Source organism: Vidua macroura, chromosome 4 (assembly GCF_024509145.1).
Source record: "Vidua macroura isolate BioBank_ID:100142 chromosome 4, ASM2450914v1, whole genome shotgun sequence".
NCBI lineage: Eukaryota > Metazoa > Chordata > Aves > Passeriformes > Viduidae > Vidua > Vidua macroura.
In genome coordinates, this window is record NC_071574.1 from 26564481 (window position 1) to 26583502 (window position 19022).

The 19022-nt window shown below is 40.2% G+C and overlaps 1 protein-coding gene across 1 annotated transcript; it reads left to right on the top strand.

Annotated features, from left to right (window-relative positions):
• Positions 1-1418: 1418 nt before the first annotated feature.
• On the top strand, positions 1419-19022 carry HADH (hydroxyacyl-CoA dehydrogenase). The gene is made up of 8 exons (XM_053976476.1): positions 1419-1777; positions 5001-5129; positions 6456-6613; positions 11303-11429; positions 12639-12728; positions 14242-14314; positions 17400-17516; positions 18549-19022. The coding sequence occupies exons 1-8, from the start codon at positions 1649-1651 to the stop codon at positions 18665-18667; spliced, it is 942 nt and encodes a 313-aa protein (XP_053832451.1). The 5' UTR covers positions 1419-1648; the 3' UTR covers positions 18668-19022.

A 19022-nucleotide genomic window follows, 5' to 3' on the forward strand; every position in this document is an offset into this window, starting at 1 on the left:
AAAGTAGAAGAGGGAAGGGTGAGAGATGAGGGAGGTAAAAGAGCAAATGAATTGTCAGCAGGAGGAGGTGTGCAGTCTGCAGGAAAGAAAACCTGGGCAGAAGTTGAGGTGTAGGTTTTTTTTTTTTCACTCCTGGCATCGAGGGAGACAGAGGGCAGAGAGGGAAAGGGGTGCCAAGCAGGAGCCTGGGGGAGAGGGCAAAGAGCACCCGAGGGGTCTCAGGGGAGAATGGGAGATCCTTCCCTATGGAAGAGCAGAGGGCAGAGCTGGAGCCAACTGAAGTGTTTGTGGGGAGGGGGTGGGTATTAGCACTGGTGTTAATCAGGAGCTGGGCACTCAGCAACAAGAGCCGTGGGTGGGAATCTTGTGTCTTATGCCCTGGAGTTAGCTTGCGGATTACTTGGCATACTGCTATTTTTTGTTTGGTTGGGGTTTTTTTAGGGAAAATTAGGGGAAATTACCACTCAGTTGTCATTTGTATACACAAAGATCATTAAGGGTGAGTCTTTGGATGAAGCTCTTTCCACAACCACTTTCTGCTCCTGCCTAATCCAGGTGAATTTTTTTGCAGTAGGTTTGTGGTACAAAGTGCATAGATATGAGAGTACAACACTTTATTTGAATAAAACAAGCTGCTTAATGTTTACCCTGATGCTGACTCAGGTAGTAATTGCTGTGTTGTCAGCTACTACTGAAGTGCAGTGATTTTCTGGTGATAAATTAATTAGATGGAAATCAGGGCAGTCTGTATCTGATATGATTCAGCTGTTAGTGTTTATAATGGAAGAATTTTTTTTTTTTTAAATTATATTTGTTTATTATGTATCTTGTGCTGGCCTGGAAATAGCATCCCCTTCTAGTCAGGAAACTTTTGTTGTGGAGAGACAGCTTCTAATGATGTGAATAGGAAGAACATTGAGGAGCTGGAGGGTGTCCAGAGAAGGGCAAAGAGGCTGGGGAAGGGTCTGGAGCACAGGTCCTGTGAGGAGCGGCTGAGGGATCTGGCGTTGTTTAGCCCGGAGAAAAGGGGGCTCAGGGGAGACCTTATCGCTCTCTACGACTCCCTGGTGGGAGGGTGTAGCCAGGTGGGGTAGACCTCTTCTCCCATGCAACCGGCGACAGGATAAGAGGACCCAGCCTTAAGCTGTACCGGGAGAGGTTTAGGTTGAACTCTGTTCCACAGAGAGGGTAATTTGATACTGGAATGGGCTGCCCAGGGAGGTGGTGGAGTCACCGTCCTTGGAGGTGTTTAGTGAAAGACTGGATGTGCCACTTGGTGCCGTGGTCCAGTTGACATGGTGGTGTTTGGTCATGGGTTGGACTCGATCGTCTCGGAAGCCTTTCCAACCTCATTGATTTAGGGCAGCGGGAAGGTGAGCGCAAAGGGCGGGCACCAGCGCAGCCTCGGCCGCCAGCCCAGCGCCAGCCGGGGGCTTGCGGGCGTTCCGGCAGTGCTGACCTTGTCCTTGCTACTTGGCTCTTAAGGAATCAGAGGCAGCGAAGGTGAAAGACCCAACGCGCCTCCCACCTCGGCGGGCAGCTGGGACCGGGCAGCCGGAACCTGCCGCCTTCCCCCGGGGCGGAGCGCGGCCCTCGCCCAGCCCCGTCTCGCCTGGCCCGGCCCCGCTGCTCGCTCCGCGCCTTCGCCATGGCCTTCGCCACCCGCCACTTCGTGCGCGCCGCCTCCTCCGACGCCACCACGGCGGCCGCCAAGAAGCTGCTCATCAAGCATGTCACGATCATCGGCGGCGGCCTCATGGGCGCCGGCATCGCCCAGGTGAGCGCGGTGTGGCGGCCCGGCCGCGGGGCGGGGGGGAGCGGAGGCGCCATGGCGGCCGCGGGGCGGCCGGGGCCCGGCGGGTGCTCGGGGCCGCGGGGCGAGCTCTACGGCCAGCGCGGGCCCTTCCCGGGCTGCTGCTCCTGCGCCCCCTGCATTCCGCTGGGGCTCTTCCCTCGGAGCTGAGCTCGGCCGTGGTGCTGCGCTCCGCGCTGTCCCCGGGCGAGAAGGGGCGAGCATTCTGCTGGCGGACCAGCATTAATAAAGCCCGCAACTAAACATAACAACCCCCCTAGCGCTTCTCGGAATTTGCTATAGTCCGTGGTCAAACTCCTCAAAAGGCGCTTGCCTTTCCAGGCTGTGTTTGTGTGGGAAGCAGTGGCTGCGCTGGCTCTCGGCCGTGCTGGGACGCGCCCCTGCGCTCCGCTGCCAGACTGCCGCGGGTTTGGGTTCGACTGCTGCCGAGGCGGGGTACAAAGTATTGCCGCTCCGCTCCTCTCTGCTTGCTCAGCTCTCACACTTCTGCTGATCCGCCCATCTTCAGGTCAGGCGGCTTGGCGAGAAGAACCGAGGCTGATGGCTTAAATTGTTTAACGTGGTTCTTAAGACAATGCGTGGTCTAATTCTAAACAGACAGTGGGTAATGATATGTGGTTGGAATGAAGATTCTTGGTTGGAAAAAAAGATTGAAGATTCCTTAACTTGGCAAGGGAGCAGATCAAGTGACATTTTAGACATTTTACCAGTAGAATGCAGCAGCTAAAATAAGCATTTAGCTGCCAGTCATTTTCAGAATTATGAAGTGGTTAATATTTAAATAGGACTTATTTTCCCAGAGTTTAATCTCAGGCTTTTGGCTTTTAAGTTCACCTTTAACTTGATAGCTTTAGGACATTAAATTTTGAAGAGTCCTTTCAGTGTTCGAAAATTTTGACACTTTGTTAATTCAGAGAAAGAACCTGTTGCCCAGGATACCAGGGTAGCTCACAAACTTCACAAAGAATAAGGAGGGTAGGCAAACATCCAAGTGGAAACTGACAGTGAGGCTGGAGCTCATGAATAGCTGTTCTCAATTTCAATGAATTAATAGGTTTGCTTCTCAGAACTAAAGATTTCTTACATTCCTGGCAAATCTCTAGCAGATGGAATACAGAGACAATTTTTTGGCTAAGAAAATAGTTGTTTGTTCTCTTTTCTGATAAAAACACTCCTCTGTATCATAACACTAGAGCTTGAGGTTTCCACTGGAGAGCCATCAAAGTACAACTTAGAAAAAAGTTGTTCTTCTGTTTAAGGAAGATACAGATTATGCAAAGCTTATAATTTCCAGGTAAGTGTGCTGATCTTGTTCTGCTGGACTGCACATTTTCAGAGAGCAGCTTGTCAAGAGAAACATGTCTGGTATTTGACAGGAACAGGGGTTGCAGGCCTCTACCACTGTTAAGGACCCAGGACTGTTTTGCTGACCATCTGCCTCCAGTTTATCAATCCAAACTTATCTCAAAGCAGAGGTCATTATAACACCAAGTGGTGTCTCCCCTGTACCCTATTAATAAAGCTGCTTTTCATCCCTTTTTGAGCACTTAAGAAATTGTGTCTCCTCTTCTCTTGGCTTTTTATACTGTCAGGTGAAGCAAGCCTCTGCTAAAGTGTATGGCTGAAAGCCATAATTTTTGATTCTGCCCTATGAAAAGCACTTCTGTATGAAAAAAGCATTAATTGCCTCCCCAGCACTTGTGCTTCTTATTTAGAAACACATTCTTAAGATTATTGGATAGTAGAGTTTAGGCAAGTGTGTGATTGAGTTGCAAGGAAATGGTATGATCTTGTCTCATTTTCTTCCTCCCTGTTCATGTAAATATGGTGGGAAATGGGAGATGTTAATTTTTCTAGGATTTTTCACCAGCTGGTCAGTGATGGTGTCATAAATGGATCCTCAGTGATGCACCTCTTAAAAATGCTTGGTAATGATTTTTCATCTTCAGATGAAAAATCACTGTTACAAATGATCAGCAGCAGATGAAGTGCTAGGAGTAGAAGTGCAAGCTTGGTTTAAGTGGCTTTTATGGAATGGTCATAGTGAAAATAAAAAAACAAGTTGGATTAAGAAATGTCTGTCTGCAGACTGACCCCTTGTTAAAGCTCTACTGCTGCTGTCCAGAGACAGTCTGGCATTTCTTTATTTGCTGGGTTAGTGAGGCAAATTGGATGAGAATATCACCATGCTTTTCTTCATGAGATAGCTGTACTTTCCATTTCAGCTAGCTTTGTTGGAGTAGGTCTTGTGGGTGCATGAGTCTTTAGTCATCAGATGTAAGGTTAAATGTAAGGTAAAAGATTGCAGAAGGGAAGCTCTGAAGTTGAGTAATTTTAAAACCATCAGTTGAACTGTGTTTTAATATCTCTTTTACACAGTTACTAAATCACAACTCTTAGTTCAAGGATTCTGGAAGTGAAGATAGGCTGTTGCTAACAAACAAGAGGAACAAAAATAAAGTAAAAGTGAAGTAACAGATAACAAGCAGCTGATCTTTAATATGCTAATACAGTGCAAGACAGTGACGTTATGTGTTTGAAATTAATTTAAATACCAACCAAAAAGACAATCCAGTAGTACTGTGTGTAGCTGAGCCAGTGTTTGTACCAAGTGCAGAGTAAGGAGACTTTGCAGCCATTCTTGTCTGTATGGAATCCTGGAGTGGCAAACATTCACTCCTGCTCCCAGCTCTGCTGTCACCTTCCTGTTGTTGCAGGGACATGCTCATGGCCTGACAGCAGAGCTGTGTTCTGGGGGCACAGGGTTGGCCATCCCCTGTGCCACCTGCTCACCCTGCCAGCATTCCAGTTTTGATCTCCAAAGCCCTTTTTCCTTAGAAGATCCAAGGCTCTCAGCTAAAACACTTGTTCCTTTCAAGACAGCTGTTTATTCTGTAGCCACAGCCACTGAATTTCAATGCCTTCAGACACAAGATTTTGCAGACAGTGTGAGGGAAAGAGAGATTTTTTTTTTTCCTTTTCCCTCAAGTTGTTTGAGACCTTTATCCCTTCAGCATCACCCCAACTGTATACAGGCATTTATGATTTTTCTAGTCAAGTGCATTTAATTCAATGTATTTTAGCTCTCTTTTGCCTAAATGCCTGGTGTATTGTCTGTCAACACAAATCGATATGGTTGGTTGTTTTGTGACATTGATGTTGAATTTTTATTTTTTTTAACTTCCAGGTTGCAGCAGCCAGTGGTCACACTGTGGTGTTAGTTGACCAGTCAGATGAAATCCTTAAAAAGTCTACAAAAGGAATTGAAGAGAGTTTGAAGAGAGTGATAAAGAAGAAGTTTGCAGATAAGCCTGAGGTTGACACCTTCTTCTTTATTCCTCTAGGAAAAGTTTGAAGAACAAAAACTGCCATATTGAAACTATGACACTGCAGTTATGCATTATAGAGCATGTTATTATACTTGCTTCAGAAGAAAACTTTTTTCCCCAGTGTGCTTAAGAACCTGGACTTTCAGTTTGTTTTGGTTTTTTTTTTTTTTTTTTTTAATTCAGAGAGGTTGAAAGATGTGCTACCTCATTTTCTTTCCTTAATAAACTTCAGCTTTAAGCTAAAGATTTAAACCAACTTGGCAATCTTTTAAAACAGATGCTAAGTGTGAAATGGAATAAAACTATTCACTGTAACATAAAAGCAAGCAGTCTTTGAGTGCTTACCTGGGAATGCACCCATTTTCTCCAAAAGCAAATAGTAACAAAATTGTCCTAATACCTGAGTAAGGAGTTTTTTGTTTTTTTTTTTCTCCTCACATTTGGGCACAGGATTACTGCAAAGGAAATGAGAATGCAAGTGGCATGTGTTAGATGTATAACTTTGCACTTGCATTGCTGAGCAAGTCTTGCATACAGCAAGCCACTGTGGTGCAGTTGATAAGTCTAGCTTTGTATCCTAAGGGTTACTTGTTGCTGTGCTTGCTTCTCTAAATTCCTCAGCAGATTCATTTCTTCTTTTGATACATATTATTATACATATACAATGTATACTGATATTGATGACTGCCAGAAAAAGATGCAGCAGACGAAGGAAATAAAAAGAGCTTGTTTGCAGGAGTATGGAAGTGCCAGGATAAGTAGAGCATACATATATAATTATGGAGAGCCTTTTAATCACAAAGAAAACTGTCCACATAATACTTGCACTTTTTGTATGACATTATATTCTACCATATAGGGTTTTTTTTATTTGTACTGTGTCTCCATTTACCCTTGGCTAAGAGTCTTGCATTTCTGTTTGAGTTCTACCCTCGCAAACTATGTCAACAGATTTACTAGTGAGGAAACATTTTTTCCCCACTTTTTCACTGAAACTATAAAGACTGATTGACCAACCAGGTGATCACTCAGACTCTTGTGCTGAAGGTTGGACTACAGCAAATGGTCTTCCTAAAAGAATGAATTTAAAGGTCTCCTATTTGCTTCAAAACAGATTTGTTTGGCTAGGAAAATTTTGTCAGTGGAAAGCATTGTACCTCTACAAACTTAGAACTTTCTCATTGATTTGGAAATGTGGCAGACTGCCTGCATTTTGAGGGGGTCAAAATCACCAGAGAACATAAGGAGATTCTTGTGTAAAAGTAAATTAAATCACTGTAAATAGATATTACAGCTGCTTGAAAATGTTTTAGGCTGGTGCTGAGTTCATTAAGAAGACCTTGAAGAACCTCACAACAAGCACAGATGCAGCATCAGTGGTCCACAGTACGGATTTGGTGATAGAAGCCATTGTGGAGAACCTGGAAGTTAAAAATAAACTCTTCAAGACGCTGGATAAGTTTGCTCCAGAGTATGTGTATTTTTCCTGTTACATTTTGAAACTTAGACTATTTCCTGTTTGTACACTTACAGCTAGTTCTCTGTTTTCTTAGCTGCTTTATTTAAGAATGAGTTTTGCTGTCTTAGACTAGCTTCAGACTATGGTGTTGGTGTGGAATAGTTTTTGTGCCAGGTGCATATGTTATAAACATTCTCAGGTGTGTTGCATTGCTTCATTTGCTTGTTGCATTGCTTCATTTGTTGTTCCAGGTGTGTTTAGTCATTAAGATTGCCTATCTACTTGGCAAGTTCAAATCTTAATCCAACTTCAAGTGCAGAACAGTAGAATTAACTTGTTCCAGTGGACATGGGTTACTGTTGTGTTCCCATACTTAAATAGGGAATTGGGAGGATAAAGTATTTGTTTCCAGCACATCTGTCATAAACAAGTTTTAAGAAGTCTCAGTCATCTCAATAATGTCTTAAGTGAACTAACTTTACTTTGTATTACAGGAGTTGAGAAACAGCCATTGCTGTTATTGTGTGTGCTGTAAAAGGGTAAATAGTATTTCAGTAGGTACTCATTCAGCTACATGAAGTCCCTGGAAATGTCTTTGGACTATATTTGATAACTGTTGGAAGCTACTGTTGAATTGTATCCAAACCCAAAAATGCTGTTAAGGTGAGCATGCAGCCTCAGAAATTTGAGCCTTGTAATTGATTAATCAGGATCACAACACCTGGACTGCTTGTTGAGATTTTAACTAGTGCAGGTAAATCTGGGGGTATATTAGCTAAGAGGTATTCTAGACTGTCTGACCTGTCAAATGGGCAAGCTGTGCCTTGAATATCATATCAAGGCAGAAAAGATGTTATCATTCGTTGACTTCAGCCTGGGGAGATTTTTCAGGCTTTCTCCTACTGTCAGTAATTAAAATTACCTGGCAATTTTGAAAACAGTAAATGATCAGAAGCAGCCATGTACTGAGCACAGGGTAACTTGCCATTAACCTGACAGACAAAAATAAGTAGATGGCTTCCACATTTATGAGACTACCTTGTTATGTTTGATTTGTGCCTATTTTGTGCAAACAGACCATTGTTTGTCCAAGTATTTAATGAGCAAATTGGAGTGTACTATATGGTAAACTGTCTAAAACCAGTCAGCAAGGAAATGTGGGCATGGGTACTTAGAGCCTCACTTAAAAACACGTATGTTTGGAACACCTGAGGCTATTTTTTGTAAGACTGAGCTATTTGTCAGCATAGCTGCTGTAAAACATCAAAATTTTTATCACAGTGTTAAAAGATACTGGGAGTTGTTCAAATATGCTCCTGCCCGTTGCGAAAGGGATGATTTTGCAGGGTTGGGAAAAATGGCTAAGACAAGAAGCCTTTTTTTTTAAGAGGGTATTTGGAAGCTATTATAAACGTACAGATATCTTACGTGTAGGATAAAGGAAGGTTAAGTGGATGGCAAAAAAAAATGGGTTGCAGTGTAGAAAGTCTAGATGAAAAACCGGTAGAATAGTGAAACTTAGTAGCCAAGTGTTTAAAATATTAGCTTTGGATACAAAAGGTAATTTGTAACTGTGAGAGAGTATAGAGTTGCAGATGGTGTGCAGAGTGTGGGAAAAGACGGAAACCTGTAGTGAGTGTTTTTCCATGTGTTGGAAGGAGGCAGTAGGCTTTACTCATGCCTCATGGGACTGTGCTGGAATGGAAAGCTCTCCCTGTCAGTGCAAGCATTCTACAGTCTTTTCTAAGAATGAATAGTACAAAATTTAAAAATCCTATTGTATGGACTGACTGTTGTGTCAGCTCAGTAGGGGTGGTAGACTTGTGGTTAATTGGTAACAAAGACAGGATTTGTTTAAAGACAGCTTTGAGTCTCAGGAGAAGGGCTCTGAGCATTGATGGCCCTCTGAAGTGTGGGTTACAGGGAAAGACCAGGAAAGACCAAGATGCTGTGGAGGCTTGGCTTCAGTCAAATCTCAGGACTTCCCACAGGGATGGATGATAGTGGGTGGAAATGTGTGGGGCTGTGTATTACAGTTGTTCTGACAAGATGATGAATTCTGCCTGTGAAATACAAGGTGTGTGAAACCGTGCATTTTTCTTCTTTTGTGATGTATTTCATGTCTCGTGCATTTCCTAGGCTGCAACATGTACTTGTTCATCTCCCATTTTTGCACTATGAAGATATCTTCATGGAAAAGAAATAAGTCTAGGAACCGCAAAAAACTAAAATTGAAAAAGCATGGCACAATTAACTTAATTCCTTTTCCTATAAAGTAACTGTAATTCCTCTAAAAGTGGATCTAAACATGTAGGGGATAGGAAAGCTATTATTTTATTGAGAGAAGTAGTATTTGTGAGTGGGGAGTGAATTTCTCCTATGTGTTCAAATAAAATGTAATAAGCCAGGAGCATTTGGCAGCCCCGGAGCACCTTGGAAACTCGGGGTATTCTTCATCTGGGTAACTGTCCAGGTGAAACAGTGGATGCTGTTTCTTGGGTGCCATTAGTCTGAGAACATACTGGTTTATGTTCTTGGAACTTTGTGAAAATTTATGTTCTTGGAGCTTTGCAAGATGTGGAAGGCAGAATTGTATGTCCTATTCCTCTCAGTATTAAACTCATATTTGATATTTATTACTATGTTACATGGTCATCATCTTTGGAGCAGTGTAAAGCATTCCTACCTACTCTTCAGTTCTGTTTTCCTTTTCTTGAATGGAGTTAGTCTTGTATTTCCATTTTGAAAAAGGTCAGGCTAGGATTTTTGTAGACACTGCAGCACTTTTCCAAACCGGGTCACAAGGAGTATGACAAAAGAACTTTTGCGTATCCACTTTAAGAACTTTTCTGTACTTGATTTCTGTTTTTTTCTGGGATGTAGGAAATGCCCATGAATATTCCTCGGTCTAGGATTTGCCTTTAGATGTGGAAACTCAGCTTGGACCTGGCCAGTGTTTTTCAGTTGTTCACTGTGTTAGAATGAATGTGTTATAAAACTGTTAAAAAAAGAAGTATTATTCACTGTTTGCTGTGTAAGGCAGCTGGACTGTAGGAGTTGGATTTATTGGAAATATTTATTAAGCTTTCTCTTGTGTTGGGCTCTGCTTTTGACGTCTTTCCCTGAGCCACTAGATGGCACCAAGAGAAAGCACTCTGGTGCTGGGAAAGCTATTTCTATGGCTTCACTAGTATTGGCTTCCTAAAGCCTCCCAACTGCTGTCACCTGAAGCATGGATTGTGTAATTCTAAGTCACAGAGGCATGAAAATTCTATTCTAAATTCAACTGAAATGAATTGGTTGGTCAGAGAAGAAAGTGTAACTAAAATGCACTTGTTCACAGTGCAAATCCAATGCTTTTCTTTTTTCCATGGCTTTCTATTGTGTGAGGCTAAAGAAGAGGTACTAAGGTAAAGTCTCTTAAGTGAACTCAGATATAAACCTAGCAATGATTACATTTCACAAATCAATGTGCTTCTTTTTTATATGAATATTTTAGTTTTTTTATACAGTGGCAAATTTTCGGTATGAGTAAGTGACTGTTGTATGCACTGACCTTGCAAGGTTAAAACTATGAAATGCAGAATGCTCCTTTTAGTACCTCACCTCAGAACAGTATAAGGCCACTTCATGGTGGGGAAATAATAAGAGAATATTTTTAAGAAGAATAAACAGGAATTTTCAGGACACTTTATTTCCTTCACCATAACAAAAAAGAAAACATAATAAAAAATGGAAAACAAAGCGGGTGTTTTTGTCCTAAAATGTTTTCTTTAATGCCACTATAAAATATTGCCATGACTTGGACATAACTTTTCTGAAAGCTGTATTGTAAAGCTCAGTTACATATTAGTACAATGTAAGCAAAATATCAACATAGATAAACATTTCCTGAGTCCAGTAAAATAACTTTTTGAAGGGATAGTAGGATAAAACTCAAAATGAAAGGTAGGTTTTAATCTCTAATTTAGTTTCTGATCTTCTGATTTGAAGAAAAAGCCATTTCTCTAAGTTTTTTATGTGATAGCAGGGCTTTTGAGGTTTTGAGACATTTCTGGGAAGAAAAACCCAAACAAACAAAAAACTCAAACCATTATAAATTGCAGTTAGTAAATCTGGTTTATGTCTGAAAAGGACTTCATATATGTCTTAAAATTCTTGGCATTTTGTGTATCCTTTGCAGTGTTCTAAATTTTCTCTGTTTTTTTTTTCCCGTCAAATCTTTGCTCTGGTGGTAGGTTTGCTCATCGTGTCTATCACTGATAATTTTAAAACAAAGTAGATTGCAGATTTTCTGTAAGACTCCAAAGTGCATTTTTGACGTGGCATATGATTTGGTTTCAATAAATGTGTAAATGTGTTTAACAACAAATAAAGATACCCTCAAATAAAGTTTCCAGGATTGCTGAAGGAATTACCTAGAATGGATATGGAGAGTGAAATAAAATTTTCTACTTGCACAGTCTTTTTTTCTAGCCCTAATAAAAGTGTTCAATATTATTCCTCAAGAATCAGAAACTCACATGGTCTTTGCAGTGGTTATTTAATCATTGCTGTGCTTAGAGCTCAGCAAAAGGACCGTGATAAACTGCAGGGATATTTCTGAGAATTCTTGGATAGTTATCCAGTGGATGTCTATTTATGTTTAGTGCCTCAGTCTCCTGCTGTCCTTTATCCAGTCTGTATATTTCTTATTTCTAGGCATACAATATTTGCAAGCAACACTTCATCCTTGCAAATCACAAAGATGGCAAACGCAACCACCAGGCAGGACCGATTTGGTGGTCTCCATTTCTTCAATCCTGTGCCTATGATGAAGCTCGTGGAGGTGAGTGTCTTATGAGCACACCTTACAGGGGCTGCTATCATCATGTTCCATCATAGTAGCAACTGCAGCCCAGCAGTGAAATTGTCAGCAGTGGGATTTCAGTTAGACTGACAGAGCAGATCTCTGTTTGCAGCTGTTCTGATATGGAATTTGCTACCTCTAGTGATTAGAGGGTGCCACAGTCTCTGTTGAGGGGTGGGTTTAAGAGACAGAGGTAACTCCTGAGTTCTCCACTGAACTGCCAACAGAGGTGCTGTTTATAGCCATCATTTCAAGCAGGGAGGCTTATTCATAAGAATTGCTGATACCAGTGTAGAAATAAATAGAAAATGGCAGGAGATGAAATCTTATTGCCTTGTCACTTCTGAAACAAAGTTGGTCGTGTTTGTTTCAATATTTCCAGCACTACAGGCTGGGGAAGAGGGGCTGGAAATCTGACCAGAGGAAAAGGATCTGGGAGTGCTGGCTGATAGCTGCTGAACATGAGCCAGTGTGTGCCCAGGTGGCCAAGAAGGCCAGTGCCATCGTGCCTTGTGTCAAAAATAGCGTGGCCAGCAGGACCAAGGCCGTGACTGTCCCCCTGTACTCAGCACTGGTGAGGCCGCACCTCAAATGCTGTGTCCATTTCTGGGCCTTTCACTACAAGGAAGACATTGAGGTGCTGGGGTGTGTCCAGAGAAAGGAAACACAGCTAGTGAAGAGTCCAGAGAGTAACTCATATGAGGAGCAGCTGAGGGAGCTGGGATTGTTTAGCTTGAGAAACCTTATCACTCCTTGAAATTACCTGAGAGGAGGTTGTAGTGAGGTGGAATAGCTACTAGAACTTGTTATATCAGGAACTATGGCTGTTTAAATGGGTCTCTAGAGTGATGTCTTTGTGTTTCCCAAGACAAGAGACTATGGAGCTTTTAAAGTTGTTTTGATACACTATAATCTCCTAAGTGTGCTTTCAAAGAATGGTTCCTTTTACCATCCTTCCCTAATAGCTGAGTGGGAAAGTGTCTTAAAGAAATACAGTATTTCAAAATGCAGTATCTCTGTAAAATAGTGTTCTGTGTCTGTTACATACCTATACATTGAAGTTGGTTTTCTGCAAAACATTTTGTGAATTTCTGGGAGAGTGTTCTGGATTACATTGCTGTAATGGGGAAATGGGAGAGATTCTACTCAGAAATATGCTTATGTTCTCTCTACTTTCCCTGTACCCAGGTCATCAAGACTCCAATGACCAGCCAAAAGACTTTTGAATCACTTGTGGATTTCAGTAAAGCCGTAGGAAAGAGTCCTGTCAGTTGTAAGGTGAGTACGTTTTGACAGTGTAGTGTTCAGAGGGTCTGTCCTTGTAGACTGCTAATTTTAAGGTGGTAGATTTTAGTAGATGTATGAGCACTTCAAAAATTTCCAGGCTGCTTCTTGTCTACCTTGTCTTCACAATTAAAAGCAATTTGACAAAGAAAACACCCACATTTACCACAAATTCTTCAAAGTCCAGTGACTCTAGACATCTTGTCTAGAGCAGCAAAACTCACAGGTATCAGAGCTTACTGTTATGGAGTCTTTTTTTCAAGTCCTGCAGAAGCATAGACTGGAGAGCTTAAGCAGGAGCTCATCTTTAGCCATGCCAGAGACAAACCTGCTGCCTCTTGTACTGTGAGGCAGTTGGCTGAATCCTCCATGCTGTGTGCTCATTGCAAGTTTTTCTTAAGTCTGCAGTAACTAGACACATATTAATCTTAATTTCTTCTCAGCTTTGGGTTTTTTTCTCTAGAGAAACACCCTACTTCGAAAGCTCACTTTTTCTGAATCAGTTAAGCTGTGGTCTGGATAGCTTCATGCAAGCTACTGCTTTGGGTTTCACAGCCCCCAGGAGACCGTTGATAATGAAAAGAAGGGCCTGCAATCCGGTAGTTACCGGCTTAATTAATTCAGCTTCTGGATGCTGGACTCTAAATCTGGCTATGTTCTCTAAATTCTGGCTAAATTGTTCTGTGGCCTTAGTTGACTTTTTTCCTATTTCTGGCACAGTTTAGTACTATGCAATGTGTAGAATATAGGATGAATTGTTATAAATTAGCTTGGATAGAGAATAATGCAGTATTCATACCTGAACTTTTTTTTTTTTTTAATTCTTGCTTATAGGGGAAACATTGCTTGGGGTTTCCTGGACTAAATATTGATATAAAGTAGAATGAATAATAAACATCTGAAACAGTAGTAATATACAAAATAATATTGTATTTGCAAAACTTTTGTTTGATTGTGCTTTTGTTTGTGCTTGTTCAAAAGAAGTTTTGTATTCGTTACCTTCTGACAGCATGTGTCTTACCTTTTCATTGTCAGTGTTGATGTTTGCTGTTAAAACTATCCTAACTTTCAAAAGTATGGATCACCAGTGAGCAGTGGGGGAGAAGCAGACTATTTAGTCAGGAGTGCTTCTGGTAGCAGACACACACACAAAAAAGCGTTCTAGGGAAGAAATGCTTTTCTCCTAACCTTCAGGAAATCGTATCATTAGACTCTTGATTAAAAAAAGACTAGCCATAACAAATTGTTTTAAGATTAATTGCTTTGGCTTGTAGTAGTCTTATTGTTCTCAGTCATGATGACTGTTTATATGCCATTCCTTGTTTGAATTTCACTATGTTTTATGCTTTAATACTGAGCAGATAAATGAGATGAAAATACAGTTCAGAGAGTATCTTAAGTAATGATACAATAAGTGTCTTCATCCATTTGTTTTATTTGTCACGTAGCATTGAGTGTAGTTCTGGTAAAGAGTGTTTACTTAGAATCCTTTTTTTATTTTTCATAGGATACTCCAGGGTTTATTGTCAATCGTCTCCTGGTGCCATATATGATGGAAGCTGTTCGTCTTTATGAGAGAGGTACTTGGTGGGATATTGACTTCCAGGGATGTTGACATATAACAGTAATAAATGTTACATTGCTTCAGAAGAGCCATGGGATTCCCTCAAAATTTTCAGACATTAAAGGCTGGAAACCAATAGAGAATGTTAAATATGAGCCAACATGTGTAGCTGGAAAGGCTTTGCCTTCACTTTGAAATGTCAGGTTATGCAGAGTTGGAAGGTACTTGTGTGTGAAATTCCTGATGGTGGAAAATGTTTCTGGCTTGGAGGTGACAAGGTGAGTGTAGTGCCATTGTAAAAATATCAATTGCCAGCTATTCAGGAACTTTCCTCTCTCTGTCCCAGACATTGATAAAAGTGATTGAAAGTCCCATAATGGGACCATTAGTAAAGTTCTTCTGAGTTCACTTATATGAGGTTTGTGAAATAAACCACCAGTTTTGAGGTAAGTGGTGTGATAGTGTCACACTATGGTACTGGCACTGAAGTGATTTGAGCTCAGCTACTGCCACATAAAACATCTTGTTCCCCTTCTGTGTTGATTTTTAGACATAGGTTCTTCAGGAACTCCAGTCTCACTGCTGGTCTTTTTTACATTAATATGTAGGTAAAAATAATTATGAATCCCCAAAGCACCACTGAATTTTTCAAAGCATTGAAGCTTGTTTTGAAAATAAGCCAATAATGAATGTAGTGGATAAAGATGAAATTACAGACTATAATTGCTTTTATTTCAAGTTCTCTGCTTGTAGCTCTGTGCTACTAAGAGTGTCATTTGAAGCATTTTGTTTTTGAAATCATTGCCTTTTTACAGATTAAAGCACTCCATTTCAGGATTCCACCAAGTATGCTTTAAATATTAAAAATTTCTTTTAAAGCACATGGAAGGGATGATTTGATTAAAAAAAAAACAACAACACTACTTGTTTATCCATCAATAGATGTACCTAATTACATCTCAAAGGGAGAAAAGAGCAAATGTAGTGACTTGAAAGGCAAAGGCATGAATGTGAGGGGGCATTATTCTTTTAGAAAAAGTCACAGTTTTGAATAAAGTGTATGGGTGTTTCAGTGTGTTTAAAAGAGGTGCCTTTGTTAAGTGACATGTATCATTGTGCATATTTCAGGAGACAACAGAACTTTTAATTAAATGCAGGAGAAAACAGTTACTGAGTTTGTATGTTAAAACTGACAGCTTTTGCCTAAGCAAAACAATATTTTGATTTAATCCTTATTTTTTTTTCTATTTTCTTACACAGTATGATATTTCCAAAATTGCTAAAGTTAATTTGTGACTTTTTAACTCTAATGAAATCTATTTTAAAAGCTAGTTGTTGTCTTGGGAAGGTTGATGGCTGGCTTTTAATTCATATGTTCCAGTGAATCAGGTTAAATTTCTATCATATCCTTTATGTTTATTCTCAGAGTAGGCACTTGAGCCAGATTGTCATCTACATTAAATGAAATTGTGTCTCTTTCCTGGTAACCCCAAGCACTGAAATGCCATTTTATTGGCCTATTCCTTGCATTTTTATTTATACAAAATCTCATTCTGTAAAATGTGCAGTTTTGCATAAGCAATATACCTTTAGTATATTAACAATTACTTAAACAGAGCATATTATAAACATTGATGTATGGTGGTCTGTACTGCTCTGTCCTTAGTGGAAAAACTAAAAAGCAGTCAGCTAAGTTTCTATTAAAGTCTGCTTTATACGAGGAGAGACTAGAATGAAGTAGGGATATAGCCCTTGTTTGCCCTTTTACTGCTTTTTATGGTGTTGTAATTAAACTGTCATGTGGCCAAGTCCCAGGTTTGACAAAGTGGGACAAATCTGTTGAGAGAACAAGTCTGTATACCTGCATCAGCTGCAAATGAGCTGAGGATTTAGCTGTGTTTGAATTTGGGGAACTGAAATTACTTTAGAATTAGGTAAAATTATTCTCTGCAGCTTCTCAGAATTAAAATGTGGCTTAAAAAAAAACATTTTCAGCTTTAAAGAGTAAAAGGAGTTATATATAAATTATTAGTTCATACAGAACTGTCACTGAAGTTACCTTTACAAGAGAATTTGTAGATTTATTTCTAGGGTTCTGTGATCTTGGTGTGTAAATTGCACAGGCTGTGTCTGCCAAGCTGCCGGACACCATGCATGCTTGTACTCATTGAGCACAGAGGTTACTTAACAAGTACCTCTGGGGTTTGTATAACTTCATCCTTTTTGTAGCATTTGCAGAGAAAGTGCGCTGCCTTTCTCAAAATATCAGTTACAGGTATGCAGTAGAGGTGCATCTGCTTTGATGACAGTCTAAAATATGTATTCCCAGCTAAAGAATGAGGTTAAAGTTAACTGTGACAATGTTGCAGTGCAGAATTTGTATTTTTATAGGCACAGACTGAAGTAGAAGTAACAAATTTCTGATAATTTTGATTATTTCTTTCTAAATAATATTGGAATTCATGAATTCAACTGCACCTGCACAGTCATTTCAGGTCTCTCTTATCTTCCATTTCTGATTCCAACAGATATCCTCTGGTGATAGGTGCTGTAGCTAAGCATGTTACTCAGATGCTTCTGCTCCCCTCTCCATGCCTGCCTTACCCATCAGCTGGATGTCACTTGTGTTCTGGCAGCTGTAGTCTAAGGGTAGCTCTGTCCTGTGCATTGTTCAAAAGCTGCTGCTGATCTCATGAAGCTGAAATGGAGTTGTTTCCTTACTTACCCTGTTTTGCTGCCTCTAAAAGAAGCTCTTGTTTCTTCATAGTAACCAGTTCTTCCTTCAGTCGTTCTGATAGGGTCAGCATGGTAGCTCTGGCTCCATCAGCAGTGCAGTGCTCTGTATTGAAATGCAAGAGGAAACCAGGAAAATGGAAAGCAGGCCTGCAGGGCTTACTTTTTTTTTTCTTTTTTTTTGTGAGAGGTTCAGCTTTATGCTCCAGCATCTGTATGCTGACTCCAGTTTTTGTGGCTGTGAAACATGCAGAGATTTCTGTGAAGAGCTGCACCAGGGTGAAATAACACCCTGTTAATTATTTATAAGTGGTGCCAAGGAGATGCAGAATCTTCTCTGTTCATCAAACTGTCAATCTTTTCTCTAGGAGATGCATCAAAGGAAGATATTGATGTTGCTATGAAGCTTGGGGCTGGCTATCCCATGGGTCCATTTGAACTGCTGGACTATGTTGGGTTGGATACCAGTAAATACATTATAGATGGTACTGCATGCTTCTTTTTTTCTGCTTTTCCACTTTCTAGCTAAATTGTAGATGTTTTAATGCAAATGTGACTCTTAATTATTTAAACTGAATGTTTATGGTATAGCCTTTGAACTGTTGAGGAGAAAGGAGTTAGAATTCAGCACAGAATGCTGTGTGAGTACAGCATTTGTACTGCATGCCTGTACCCTTTGTACATGGGGACAGAACAGTGGCGGCTTTGCTGACTTCATCAAGTGCTTTTGGAAAATAGTAATGATATTAACATTAATGGTACTTCATATAACTAAAAAGAATCAATGGGAAGAGTGACATGTACTGGAGGTGAGGAATTCTATGAAAAGCAACAAATGTTGAGACTCCCTATCCTTTTTCTACCAGCCATATTTTCATTCTTAATTAATAGGAAACCCAGTACATATCTCAAAAGATGTAAGTGAACCATCTCCCTGTCACTTCAGTTAATAAGTGGGTGAATGTCAATACAGTTACAAAAGCATACATAATTGGTGATGGCTTGTTGATGGTTGTTGTGTTCTTTTGAATGAGCAGCTTAAACATTCTCTGAGGCAAAATGTCACTTTGATGATGGCATTTTCAGTGGAACCTCTTTTGCTCTTAGTCTGTACTGTGGAGTAGTGTTATATTGTTCTAAGTAACCATGTGTTTCACAGGTAGAAATTCAACTTGGAATTTCTTTGCACTTGAATTTCTTTTCAGCAGAGCCTTTATTTTATTTCCTTGTACTTAACTATTTTTCAAAAGTTCTCCTTAATTGTTTTAAAAAATTGTGGTGATTATAAGGTGTTTGGTGTATGCTGAGCCTGAAGACTGATTCTTAGATATGTGCATAATTATCAATACTGACCTGGGCTTTATGAAGCTGTACTGCAGGGTCTTAGAGAGCCTAGAATAAGTTCCAGTCCTTCAATTTTCTGACCTTTGAATATTTTTCTGAGCAGATGCAAATCTCTATTATCTTTGCATCTAAACAGAACTGTTACTAATTCATCCAATTCCCTTCCTTTCCAGGATGGCATTCATTAGAGCCCAACAATCCTCTTTTTGCACCCAGCCCACTCCTGAATAAACTGGTAGAAGAAAAGAAGCTGGGTAAAAAGACTGGAGAAGGATTTTACAAATACAAATGAACTCCAGACCTCAAGAGGTGTTAAACTATCTGTATGTGCTATTCAGCATTGCCATAATACAGGTGTTTAAACCTTCCCAAGGGCGGCACAAGCTGCATTTAGAACATAACTCACTTGTGAACTGAGTGATTGCACTAGTTAACTATGGTCAAAGCTTGATTTGGTAGATTGTTTCTTTCTTGTAATTCCAAAAAGCTTTCAATGTACAGTGCCTTCATGAAATGTTGATTTTTCTCAGGTGCAGTACAGCATGACAAGTGAATTTATGTATTTGAAACGTTATTATATTGATGGGGAAAATCCGAAAAATAACCTCACTTTCTTAAAAATAAAATTTTCAACAATTTTGTATTGA